The sequence below is a fragment of the Vulpes lagopus genome, chromosome 4 (genome assembly GCF_018345385.1).
Source record: "Vulpes lagopus strain Blue_001 chromosome 4, ASM1834538v1, whole genome shotgun sequence".
Taxonomy (NCBI): domain Eukaryota; kingdom Metazoa; phylum Chordata; class Mammalia; order Carnivora; family Canidae; genus Vulpes; species Vulpes lagopus.
The window spans coordinates 54446095-54459903 of record NC_054827.1 but is presented as its reverse complement, the minus strand read 5'-3'; the positions used below and the strand labels follow the sequence as shown (position 1 = coordinate 54459903).

Sequence of the window (13809 nt, the reverse complement as noted above, 5' to 3'; positions counted from 1 at the left end):
CATGGGGATGTATTCTCAGCCTAATGACTATAGTTAATAATACTGTATTGCATGTTTGAAAGTTGCTCTTAAAGAGAATGGATCTTTAAAGTTTTCATTACATGAAAAAAATATATATGTATGGTGACTGATGTTAACCACACTTACTGTGGTGATCATTTTGCACTATCTACAAATACTGAATCATAAAAAAAGCAGCTCTTACTTATTTGATCACCATTAGCATCATGAAGACAGTTGTTCAGTCTGGTAAATCCAGGGGAATTTCTGCCACCATGAAAGAAAAATGATGTTAGCTACATTATAGTTGTCTCATGATATTTGGTCCTACCAAACCATCTTCAGATAAGTTGATTCAAACATTACAAAAATATTGGTGGGAACAATTTGAAGAACTTCAATAGGTCATTCAATTTTATTAGAAATTAATTTTTAAAAGGTAATTATTATAACCCAATATTAAATGTAATGTCTGAGCAATGCTCAAAACTCTTACCTCTAGAACCATTTAAAGATTTACTAAAGAAAAAAAATAAAGATTTACTAAAGAATTACCTTCATTTTACCTAAACATTTAATGTATTTTAGGATTTTTTCCATAGTTGCTTATTGGGCTAAAGCTTTCCCTAACTTCTTCCTCTTTAGTCCTAAACTATTCTATCAGAGAATTTAGAGTTTCTCTAAACTCCTATTTCATTGACCTCAAATTGTGAAATACAGTCATGTAAGTGCAACATTTTCTGTATTGAAATTTCAGATCTACTTTGAAAATTCTGCCTTATGGTATTAAGCTTACTGTACTGTTTTTCCAGCTACCACAAGATGATAAAAAAAAAAATCACATACTTCTCAATACATAAGCCAAAGAAATGCACTGATGTAATTTTTTACATTTAGTTTTTTCCCACATGTTAATATTCCTGAATTCAAAAAAATAAAGAGCATTTAGTATTTTCAAAGAAAGACTAGGGAGGGGCACAGTTGCTTGGGTGACCAGCTCATGGTTTCAGGTCATGATCTCTTGGATTGTGAGATTAGGCCAGTATCAGGCCAGACTCAGTGGGGAGTCAGCTTGCAATTGTCTCCCTCTGCCCCTTTTCCTGTGCATTATCTCTGTGCTCTCTCTCTCTCTCTCAAATAAATAAATAAATAATGAATAAATTAATTTAAAAAAAAGACTAAATGTTCTGATAATTTAGATGTCCCAAATCCTAATGAGGTCTCTCAATTTTAGAAGAAATTCTTTTCATGGAACATTGTCCTATTTTTAGAGCTAGAACTTGGACAGTTACCATTTTTAATTCAAACTTCTAAGTGGGAACTTTTGAGTTTTGCTTCAGCAAACTACATAATTTTAAGGAAACCCCACTCAAATAATCCTATCAATGTTTCACATGGGTTTTTTCTGCAGTACTCTATACAAAGAAGCCTTCATCTGAGCATTCCTCAAGCTGTAGATGAGAGGGTTCAGCATTGGGTTAAAGAGACTATGAAATAGGGACAGTATTTTCTCTAGCTCTTCTCGTTGATTGGAGTCGGGGACCATATAAACCAGCATGGCTATGCCAAAGAAGAGTCCAACCACACAGAGGTGGGAGGAGCAGGTGGAGAAGGCCTTTCTGCGGCCCTCCCCAGACTGGATCTTTAGGATGGCCCAGAGGATGCACATGTAGGAAACTAGCATTAAGCAGAGAGGCACAACTAGGACAAACATACAGGCAGCAAAGATGACCGTTTGGTTGAGCCTAGTGTCAGCACAGGCCAGCTTGAGGACAGACAGGATTTCACAGAAAAGGTGGTTCACTTTCCTGGGTCCACAGAAGGGCAACCGTAGAAGGAGAATTGCATGTACCAGAGACAGAAAAAATCCACATGACCAGGAAGTGACAGCCAGAGCCGTGCACAGTCTCCAGCTCATGATGACAGTGTACTGGAGGGGGTGGCAGATGGCCACGTACCTGTCATAGGACATCGCCACCAAAACCAGGCACTCTGTAGCAGCAAAACCCAGGTACAGAAATGTCTGCGTTACGCAGGGAACAAAAGAGATGGTTCTCTTCTGATTCACTAAGTTTACCAACATCTTGGGGACATTGTTGGAGGCATAGGACATGTCGATGACAGCCAGGTGTGAGAGGAAGAAGTACATGGGGGTGTGCAGTCTCAGGTCCAGACAGATGAGTCCCAAGATCACGCCATTTGCCAGCAGACTGAAGATATACAAGAGGGAGAAGATCCAGAAGAGGAGCACTTCCATCTCTGCACTGAGCTGGAACCCCAGCAAGACAAATTCTGTGACCCATGACTGGTTGCTTCCCATTTCTTAATGGCAGATTTTCAAGGACTGAAATGTGACAAAAGGTCAGAGCTGGGCAATCGACAAAAATTGGAGTTACTTATCTCAACATAGGCTTGCAGAAGGGTTGTAGCCTTGTCCCTATTTGCCAACTCCCTTACTCCCCCAAACTGCTAACCTTCTTGATTTGAACTTGTGATATGAAAGCGTAAACTCACAGAAAAGGGTCAAGAGTTATGCAAAGAACTCCCACCTACCTTCACACAGATTCAACAGGTTTTCATATTTCTTTCATGTTTGCCTTATTCTCTTTTTCTCTACGTGTATGTACTTTTTCAGAGTGTAGGATGAATTCAGTAACTTTCTAAATACTGAGAGTTATTGTAAAAACCCTAAAGGGGTTAGGGGGTTATACATTCTTGATCGAGTGCATATTGGGCTGAAAAATGCATATGGGTCACTCGAAAATGTGATTGTGTTTACAAACTGTGCGCATCACCACCCTCATTGTGTAATCCTGATGAGGTGTTGTTGTGGGGTCATAGTCCTCCTCATTTGAACCGTTTTATTATAGTTTGCCATTAGGTACTACAAAGAGAAAGAAGGCAGTCTACCTGAACTTCTCTAGGCCCCACTGAGAGGCCAATTAGAAAACCACCTGTAGGGGTACCTGGGTGGCTCAGTGGTTGCCCTCTGGGGTGTGATCCCAGGACCCGGGATCAAGTCCCACATCAGGCTCCTTGCAGGGAACCTGCTTCTCCCTGTGCCTGTCTCTGCTTCTTTCTCCGTGTGTCTCTCATGAAGAAATAAATAAATTCTTTCTAAAAAAAAAAAAGAAGAAGAAGAAAGAAAACAGCCTGTACAAAGAAAGGGTCTTTTCTACTCCTTTGAATCAGAGTAGATTCATATGAAGGGGCTCTTTTAGGCACCTAATAAAAGTATGAGCTTGGTCAATATTAACAGTTAAGAGGTATATCCTCACTAGGAAGATCTGGATAATCCTCAAGATAAAAAATCAAAGATAAAAAAGCAGAGTTATAACAAATGTCACGTATTTGAACTGAGATTCTCTTTCACCAAATAGGAAGTCTTGTGGGCATGTACTATGTCCTGAACAGCTTTATATCTTGAAATAAAAGGTAAAGTTCTAGATGAAACAAGTACTCAAGACGTGTATGTTAGATGGATGATTGTCATTTTAGTTCAAAATGGATGTACTAACTATCTTCTGTTTGAAAGTTTCATTTGACAAATCAATGGATTCTACTTCCTTGGAGAAATTCACAGTTAGAATATAAGGAAAATTGAAGAGAGACAAAATCATAGAGTCTTTCATCTCCATGAGTGTGATTGCATTTGGGAAGGTACCACGTCAATGTGCATTAAGTTTGCAACATGAATTTTTGCTACAAATAAAGACATGCCTCCATTACGTGAAGTGGGAGACCGCAACATCAGTATTGTCAAATTCTTCGGAGGCACAGTGGGATACAATAGACAATGTCTGAATCACACTTGATCTGTGAACATAAAGGATAAATATACTGTTCAAGGCACTGAATGCATCACTAGTCAGTGAGAACATCTGTTTAATAACTTTCTAGCCTAGTGATTTCTGTGTCTGAATTAGTGTATCTTTTCATTTTCATTATCATATTGTATTGGTCGTAAACAATGAATAAAATAAAAGTAAAATTAAAGATAGGTTAAAACTCTTAAGCAGATACAATGCTGTCATCGAGAAGACAATGTCATGGTAGTCATGCCTAAAATTTCACCTCCCCAGTGGAGGTAAAGAAACAATAACAGTGTAAATAAGGAAACCTTTGCTTGGTCAGTGGGAGCAGCTTTTCTGGGCTCTCTGGAACCTAGAAAGTTTTCTTGATCCAGGGAACGATCTCTATTTTTCCCACCCTCATCAGGAACATTGGCACTCCTTCTATCTGATTTTGTGATAGGCAAGACATATATATAAGATACGGTGATTTTTAAGCCTGATAATGATCACAATAGGGTGATAACCTGGGATGGTTGCAAAAAGAATAACTATATGGCAAGCTTACACATTATAGTGTTTCAGCAAAGACTTACTGTAACTCTTACTGTAAAGAATTTTCTTTTCTATTGACACAGGTAACTCTAGACATCAAGATCTTCATTTAGGCTAGGGGATATATAAAGTCCTTTTCTTAATTTGACCATTTAAGAACCTTTTGCAGAGACAATGACTGCATGCATCTAAGGCTTCTCATGGTCTGAGCCCCCTCACACTGAGACAGCGGTGCTAGCTCTGCCCTCCATCCATCAGTCACATTAGGAGGAAATGCTGAGAGAGATGCTGGAGGAGTCCAGGGATGCCTGCCCACCACACATGGGCAGATGGTCTCTAAGGCAGGGGAGGCAGACATCTACCTATAGTGCACACAGTGTGAGTCAGGAGGGAAGATCACCCAGGAATCTCATTCTTGCCCACATAGCCCGTCCTTTATCACTGAAAATCACCTCCCAGCATAAACTGATAATGTCCTCTGCATTAGGATAGGTTCGCACTGGGTTTTCTCACAAGAAGTAATTCTGACCTAAAGTCAACCCCACAGAGTTGAGAAATGTACCTCTAGAATGGGTATAATGTCCTGTTCCCTGAGTAGCTTTCAGAGGATTAAATCCCAGATACAGAAAGAGTCACTCAGTGGACTTGCCGAAGACTCTTCCAAGAACCCCAGGAGCACAGCTTTTATTTTAGAGTCAGATGAATTAAAAAACATTCTTGAGTTTCTACTGAGAATTCAAATTCCCAGAATGATCACAAGCTATTACAGCTATTTGTCTTCTTCCTAAGAATCGGGAGGGAGATCCCTAAATTTCATCTCTGGGGGAGAGCTCAGCTTGTATCTGAGGGTCCTTGGAGGAAAATTCTGGGGAACAAACAGGGCAGATATTGGCATCACACTGTTCCTGCACAAACTTCCAACTGTCTCAAGGGTTATAAATGGGAGACAAACTCTCAAATTGATTACAGTTGATGGAGTCGGGCCTCTCTGCAGTCCCCATCAAAGCATCTGAAGGGCTGGGACTTCTAGATGCTTGAGAGGTGGATTCCCATGGAATCGTGTTGTGGCAACCTTGAGTGGGAATGCATCCCCTGAGCCAAGACGTATCTCTACCTGCAGTGAGGGTGGGTAAATACAAACGACGAAGGCTTCTAACATTGACAGGCAACCATTATTGAGCCCCTCTCTCGTTTCAGAAAATATGCCAAATGCTCTATGTGGACTACCTGGTTTAATCTGATCAACATTACCATTTTATCAATGTGGAGATTGAGGTTGAATATACTAAGTTCCTGATTCTTAAGTGTGGTCCCAGGACTGGGGGGCATCTCTGAGAATCTCTCAAAGGGTCCATTGGGTCAAAACTATTTTCATCATTATATTTAGACTTTTTGCCTTTTTCATTCTCCCTCATGAGTGCACCATGCAGTTTTCCAGAGGCAACATGACATGTGATCTTGCATCAGCTAGAGTGCAGCAGAAATATAAAATTCAGCTCTTCTTGCCTAAGCTAGCATTTAAGATTATTCAAAATGTAAACCAGGGGCTCCCGACTGGGTCAGTTGGTTGAGTGTCTGAATCTTGAATTTGGCTCAGGTCATAATGTCAGGGTGGTGAGATCCAGCCCTGTGTCAGGCTTCCCCTCAGTGCCAAGTCTGCTTAGGATTCTCTAACTCCCTCTCCCTCTGTGCTTCCTCTGCTCTGGTGTTCTTCTTTCTCTCTCTAAAATAAAAAAATATATATTTCTTAAAAATGTAAAACACAGCTTCACTCTTTTCTTCACTCTTTTTTTTTTGCTTTATTAATGATAGTTACTTTTCATGAAAATACATTATATTAATATATAAGATATATTCCAAATGAATTAAAATATTTAATGGAGTCTCACTTTTGATTTCTATTATGATACATATCAACAAATACAGCCACATAAATAAATTTTCTTTGGGAACTCAGTAATTTTTAAGAGTTCAAAGAAGTCCCAAGACCAGAAAAGTAGAGTACCATTGCACTAACTGGTAGATTACCAATCTAACAAGGGCCAGAGCTGGAAACAAATGGATTTTATCTGACACTAAAAGTTTTATAGTTTTCTCTTGTAGCTGACACAAGTGAACACAAACTTCACAGCTTAAAATAGCATTTAAAAACATACAAAACACTTGGTCTGTGACTTGCATTTCTTGTTTCTTCATAGTGGCTTTCATTATCAGAAGGTTTTATTTTGAAAAAACCTAATCTTTATCAAGTCTTCAAATTTTCTGTCTTGTGTTTTTTCCAGAGATCCAAGAACCTTGCATACTCACAAGCATGAAGGTATTCATCTTTTTTATTTGCTAAAGTCTCTATGGCTTCAGGTTGAATGTTTAGGTCTAAAATAGTCTATTTTAATGTGGCATCTATTATAGCATAAGTGAAAAATGCCATCTACCATATTTCATGGGTTACAAAGTACCCCAACCATGTTGATTTTCCCCATCTCTCATATATGCCTCTGCCTGTATAAGACTCTCCTCAGGGCACCCTTCACCTCTGTGTTCCTCAGACTGTAGATCAGTGGGTTCAGCATAGGGTTGAAAAGGCTATAAAACAGGGAAAGGATCTTCTGCTGCTCCTCTGGGTGGTTGGATTTGGGGGCCATGTACATGACAATGGCGCTGCCAAAGAAGAGCCCCACCACACAGAGGTGGGAGGAGCAGGTGGAGAAGGCCTTTCTGCGGCCCTCCCCAGACTGGATCCTCAGGATGGCAAACAGGATGCATGAGTAGGACACCAGCACCAAGCAGAGGGGCCCCACTAAGATAAACACACAGGTCCCAAAAATGACCACTTGGTTGAGCCTAGTGTCAGCACAGGCCATCTTGAGGACAGACAGGATTTCACAGAAGAAGTGGTTGATTTCATGAGGCCCACAGAAGGGCAGCCTCAAGATGAGAATTAAATGGACAAGGGCCAAGAGGAAGCTAAAAACCCAAGAAGTGCTGGCTAAGACTGTGCACATTCTCCAGTTCATGATGACAGTGTAATGTAGAGGATGGCAGATTGCCACAAACCTGTCATAGGACATCACAACCAAAATCAGGCACTCTATGTGAGCAAAAGCCAGATACAGAAATGTCTGCATAATGCAAGGAACAAAGGATATGGTTCTTTTCAGATTCACAAGATTTGCCAGCATCTTGGGGACATTATTGGAGGCATAGGACATGTCAACAATTGCCAGGTGAGTGAGGAAGAAGTACATGGGGCTGTGCAGTCTAGCGTCTAAGCAGATAAGCCCTAAGATGACTCCATTTCCCAGAAGGGTGAGGGTATAGAAAAGACAGAAAAGTCCAAAGAGAAAGAGCTCCAGTGCTGGATCGACCTGGAATCCCAGCAGGATGACTTCTGTGATCCATGTCTGGTTGCCTCCCATGCTCCTATGATAGAGATGGACAAGTCCACATTCCCAATAGGAAGGTCTGAGCTCTAGAGTAATCAAGACTCAAAATATCACTAAATGAACATTTAGAAACATGGATTGACTTTTCTGTCATTCATTTTTAGATATGTGTAAAACACTAAGTGTACTCATAAAAATCAGAAAATAATTCCCCTTGTATCAATGGAATGATAGGATATATCCGCATATAATTTAATATAAATAAAATATATTACAACATATTTTTATACATTATTAGATACTGGACCTAATAGCATACACACACACACACACACACACACACACACACACACCTGTTGTTTTGAAAAATTAAAGTGCTCTAGCTTCCCTTCAAGGGTATGAGTCTTGATTATTAACATAGTTAGAAGAGATATGACCCTGATCGAATGTCTGCAACAGGACACATAGGATAGTCTTATTTCCTAATCTTGCTTGTCTTCTTGGTCCAAGATGTGAAGCGATTAGGCCTTCTGTCCTTTGTATGCTGCTTATCCATTTACCTTCTCAGATGCTTTTCTACCCATATATTGCAGAGTTGAAGCGCCTTCTAAATAAGGTCTCAATTTCATAGTCTTTAAAACTTTGTAAACCCCTCATTTTCAGCTAGTAATACTCCCTGCATGTTTCTTTTGGTGCCTCTTTTCCATCTCCAATGTTTATGGTTTTATTCTGTGAGTTTTATTTACTATTTTATCAGCGCTAGAGACTGAAATTTAGTCATAAATGAAAGAATGCTTTCGCTCCATGCAATGAACCTGTAGACACACCCTAAAATTCAAGCAAATGGGATGACATTTTTGCAGCTTTCTCAACTACGAATCTCAAAAGGGAAAATGAATTTACATTAACAGCTGTATTGTAACTGTATTTTCTTTGGGTGATTTCTCTTTTCCCTTTTATAACATAATACACAGAAGAATCTCAGAGTTTATTTTCTTGTGTGACAGAACTTTCGTCATCGTATCTTCTCCTGTTGCCATCGACTCCCCTTACACCTTCCTCACCTGTTACCACGCTGACTGCCCACTGCTGCTCTGATGGGTTCTGAGCAGGTCACAGGGAGTGAAAACAGGTTCCTGGTGGATGTTTCTTTCCAGGAAGCTCTTCTGGGAGGTGCCTGGGTTTATCCAGGGAGAAAAATGTTCACGGAACAGCCTGATGGTGACATTATGCCTCAAAACCATGTAACTTGGTGCTTGTTGTCTCTTTAGACTTTCTTCACAATGTTCCCAGAAACAACCTGAGAACTATTTTTACTTTCAAGTTAGGCTGTAGTTTCAAATCCAACAGAATATTTTAAAAATAATTCATTTGTTTCTTTGTAAAAATTTAGATCCTCAAATTCATATTTTAAAATCAGGATTACATTATAGAGACTATTTTTTAACTACCAATTTCTCTTAATAGAATGAACATTCTTCATGTATTAAAGTAATATTTTATAGGTATTACTTAAAACTAATGTAATATTCTATTATATTACAATTTATTTAATTTCTTATTGTTGAAAAATTTGGGGTTCTTATTTCTCTTATGTTTATTAGCATTGAGATAAATATTCTTAAACAAGCTTTGTCTATATTCATGATTACTTTTTTTTAAAGATTTATTTATTTATTCATGAGAGACACAGAGAGAGGGAGAGGCAGAGACACAGGCAGAGGGAGAAGCAGGCTCCATGCGGGGGAGCCTTGTGGGACTTGGTCCCGGGACTCTAGGATCACGCCCTCGGCCGAAGGCAGGCGCTAAACTGCTGAGCCACCCAGGGATCCCTCATGATTACTCCTTTAGGATATATCCTAAAAGTCAAATTGCAGGGACACCTGGATGGCTCAGTGGTTGAATGTCCTCCTTTATGTTAGGTTGTGATCCTGGGGTGCTGGGATCAAGTCCCACTTGATGCTCTCTGCAGAGAGCCTGCTTCTCCTTCTGCTTATGTCTCTGCCTCTCTTTCTGTGTGTCTCTCATGAATAAATAAATAAAATCTTAAAAAGAAAGTCAAATTGCAGATGCTAAATATATAGACATTTCAAAGCTTGTAATACCTATGGCCAGCTTCCCTACAGGAAGCTGTACCAATGTTTCTCTCGGATTATGAGAATTAGGCTTCAATCCCACATGGTCAGTATTACTAAATATTATAAGTTATCAACTTTGAAAATGGAATATGTGAAGAGTTTTATACAGTTTAAATTTATATATTTCAACAATTCTTTAACACCTATTCCTTGAGTGCATTATCTGTTCCATCCTGTTTTAAACTCTGGAAGAATAGAGGAGGGAAAGTAGACACATTCTGAAGGGGACACAAGAAGTCTGGTGGTGTATTTGTCACCCACTCCTCGTGTTTCCATTTAGGAGAGATCTCTCTCACCCACCAGATGGAAGTACTGGAGGATTCCAGCGCCTTTCCTGTTCTCTTATTTATAGGTTTTGTGGAACAGGAAACAGAAAATGAGGATTCCCCTTCTCTGCTCTCTTTTTTGGTCATACACATTTCTACTCTTTCAGGTTAAAGCCTACAGGAGCATGTATTGTCCCGCTTAGGGATGGGGGTGGGCTAACGGTTGGGATTTTAATCTGGAGAGACATTTTTTTAAACATATAGACTATGTTTTCCAATAAATTTCACTAACAAAACATATGTTTTTAATTTCTACCTGATTCCTGGGTCTGTTTCTCTATTTCTTCAGATCAGGAGCAAGGAGATTGTCATGGTTGATTACCATCCCTAAAACACCAGGAGCAAAAAAATAAAATATCTGTTGATAGTGGAAAGTACAATGAAGAAAATGAACAGGGTAATAGGATTGAAAGTCATGTGGTATGAAGAGGGGTCCTTTAGATGGGATTGTCAGTAAAAATCTTTCTAACAAAATGACACATGGGTGGAACCCAAATGATGAAGTGGAGTCTACCCCGACTACAGCCAAAATAGAATGTTCCTTGTGCAGAGAACAGTAAAGACGAAATCCCTGGGCTGGAAGGACTTAGTGAGGTCTGGTCCAATGTATCAGAACCAAATTTACCAAGACGTTGTAAATATTCATTGTAACCCTGCTTATCTTAAAAAAAATTAGAACTGATATAAAGGTTTTAAGTTGGAGATGGATTAAGATATTTGGCTACTTTTATAACATGGAATACAATGCAACCATTAGAAAGGTTAATATAAGTTTATGACTCAGTGTCAATAATGTTATATTAAAGACATGTTTAAATTTCTAAAATAAAATAACCAGAAAGGAAAACCCATGACTTAATAAATGTATTCCTGAGGAAAAATAAATAAAATGAAATTAAAAATAAAAAGATTAATACAGATCTTTTTATAGTGAAATGAAAAAAAATTTCCACCTAAACTAAAAGAATTTGCATACAATATGATCCAACTTATATTTTAATATAAACATACACATATATCTTTTGTGCCTACTTACATATATGTAGAAAAATTTCTATAAGAAACTGTTTATATTGATTATCTCAAGAGTAGGATTATATGGGGATTTATCTTTCATATAAATTGTTTACTTATTTGTTCATTTGCTTAATCAACTTTATACATTACCAGGGGGAAGAAACAAGGTATTTTCATTTTGGAAAAACCTACAACGTAATATAAAACTAAAGGGGCACATTACTCCTGCTCATCTTGAGAGAAATCCTCACCAAATTTTAACAGCGATCTCCTGTCAAAGCAGATTTTCTTACAGCTTCATATGGGAGAAATAAATCACTGAATTATGAAAAGTCATTAACCTTTGATAGGAAAGGGGAAGTTGAAAACCTCAATCTCATTTTTCTTTATACCGATTTTTCCCCCTAATCCTAATAGAGAAGAAGATCAAGATCTTCTATTGACTACAAGTAGAATTAAATCATAAATTAAGTTGAAAATTATTGTAACACCCACCAAAATATGAATGAGAGCACAGGCAGAGCTGTGATGCTGCAGTGATCAGAGAAAGTGGCCTTTGTCATTCAGAGAAGCACATCCTAATACCCTTTTAATTTTCTTATCTGCAGGGATGACTGGGTGGCTCAGTGGTTGAGCATCTGCATTCTGGTCAGGGAGTGATCCTGGGATCCAGGGATGAGACCCACATCCAGTTCCCCGCAGGGAGCCTGCTTCTCCCTCTGCCTGTCTCTGCTTCCCTCTCTGTGTCTCCCATGAATAAATAAATAAAATCTTTAAAAAATTTTTGTTCTTATCTGCAATGCCGGTTTTAGGAGTTGAAGCTAAAAACCAAACACTGAAAACAATAAAAGCAGTGCCTGTAAGCAGACCCAGAAGTGACAGGGAATTTAGGTGTCAGCTGAACTCCATCAGTATCTTAGAAAAATACTTTCCATCAGTCTCTTAGAAAAATTCATTTAGCATCAGCTTGCTTACTAGTGGGAACTTTTCATCCCAAGCCAGCTCATGAAGCTTCCTCTTTCCCTGAACAGTACTAAACTGTTGCATACCCATGTTTGCCTCTGTGAATTCCCTTTGTTCATAATCCTGCGGTTGACCAATAGGCTTACTAGCAGACGCATTTGTGCAGAGTGCAGTGAAATTGCCAGTTTGAGAGGTATTTGCCCCCTTTGTGTGAACTTGTGTGTCTGTGCCTCTGTGGATTTGGTATTTCTCTTAAAAGGAAGCGGTAGTCTTAAGCTAACTTACTAAGTTTTGGGTGGACATTTATTGGAGGTCCCAAGAAATGGCAGTGAATTATGATCAGTAACATATTACTGATTTTATATGGGCTGGAAGACCTACTTTTGACTTATTGACTTATTTTTAAATTCATGCAAGCAAAGCACAGTTAAGGGATGCATATTGAAGTACCAATTAGCAGATATGAAATAGGAAGCTGTCCAACCATCTGGACCATACAATTCTGTTTGAATAGAATATGGCACTTTGTGGACAAACTAAATATTGTGTCAATGGGTGCCAGTGAATCAAGCTGACTAGGGGGGCTCGTGGAGCTCTTAAGACCCGAGTCCTCCAAGAATATGGACATTTTGTAGATTTCTAAGGCTCTTCTGAAATAAGCATGTTCGGTCACCATGGAAAGCAAGGCACAAGTAATGACAGAAAATGAGATAATGCCTTCAGCAAAAGCTTGAAGGCATGTCTTTGGAGCTGATAAAGACACAGGAAGCAGCAAAGACTCAACTGTTTTCCAAAGATGTCTCTGGATGAGTCATAGGAGACCTCCTGCAGGTGAAGTGTGATATGAGCTTGAAGAGGAAGAGCAGACAGACTGAGCACAGAGCCTGTGGCCAGGGAAGCCTGTCTGGGCATGAGATGGATTCCTGGGAGTGGATCCAAGAAAAAGCCCAGTGGGCTCATCTGTGATGTGTCCTTTTGTGCTCCTACTGCACCCAGGTCCGTGACCTAGGACAGCAGACACAGGGATGCTTCAGCTATCAGATATGCCAGCCATTAGCTTCTCTTTCCCAAATGATTAGAATTGTTTGGCTAATTCAAGTTCATAATTAAAACAATTCTGCAATTATAGAGCTTTACATGTAATTTTTTAAAAGATATTTCTGAAAGAAACCAGTAGCCAATTTCCAAAATGGCAGGAATAAATAAGGAGGCATATAGGATTCTTAGTGAAACAACTTGCTTCATCAAATGTGAACTACAGACAAACCGTTTGTCATACTGGATATCAATTGTACCCTTTTACAGTTTGAAGGAAGATCATGAGACTGTCACTCTATATAGTAACTCTTGGGGCACCTGGGTGGCTCAGGTGGCTCAGGTCTTGATCCCAGAGTCCCAGGATTGAGCCCCATATCCAGCTCCCTGCTCACTGGGGAGCCTGCTTCTCTCTCTCCCTCTGCTCTGCCCCCTGCTTGTGTGCTCTCTCTCTCATGCTCATTCTTTCTCATAAATAAATAAATACATACATAAATAATAAATAAATAAATAAATAAATAAATAAATAAATAAATAAATAAATATCTTATAATGGTAACTATCTACACACACTAATTGTCGATGAGCTCATTTGTTGAGG

The 13809-nt window shown here is 39.1% G+C and overlaps 2 protein-coding genes across 2 annotated transcripts; both read right to left on the bottom strand.

Annotated features, from left to right (window-relative positions):
- Nucleotides 1-1390: 1390 nt before the first annotated feature.
- On the bottom strand, nt 1391-2320 carry LOC121489894 (olfactory receptor 2A2-like). The gene has a single exon (XM_041753342.1). It carries the CDS (start codon nt 2318-2320, stop codon nt 1391-1393), a length of 930 nt encoding a protein of 309 aa, XP_041609276.1.
- A 4509-nt stretch (nt 2321-6829) lies between these two features.
- Nucleotides 6830-7762, bottom strand: LOC121489906 (olfactory receptor 2A12-like). The gene has a single exon (XM_041753354.1). It carries the CDS (start codon nt 7760-7762, stop codon nt 6830-6832), a length of 933 nt encoding a protein of 310 aa, XP_041609288.1.
- Between the last annotated feature and the right edge of the window lie 6047 nt (nt 7763-13809).

What these genes read in the sequence shown, in the direction of transcription:
- LOC121489894 (XM_041753342.1), bottom strand. Translation starts at nt 2,320, where the DNA reads ATGGGAAGCAACCAGTCATGGGTCACAGAATTTGTCTTGCTGGGGTTC.
- LOC121489906 (XM_041753354.1), bottom strand. Translation starts at nt 7,762, where the DNA reads ATGGGAGGCAACCAGACATGGATCACAGAAGTCATCCTGCTGGGATTC.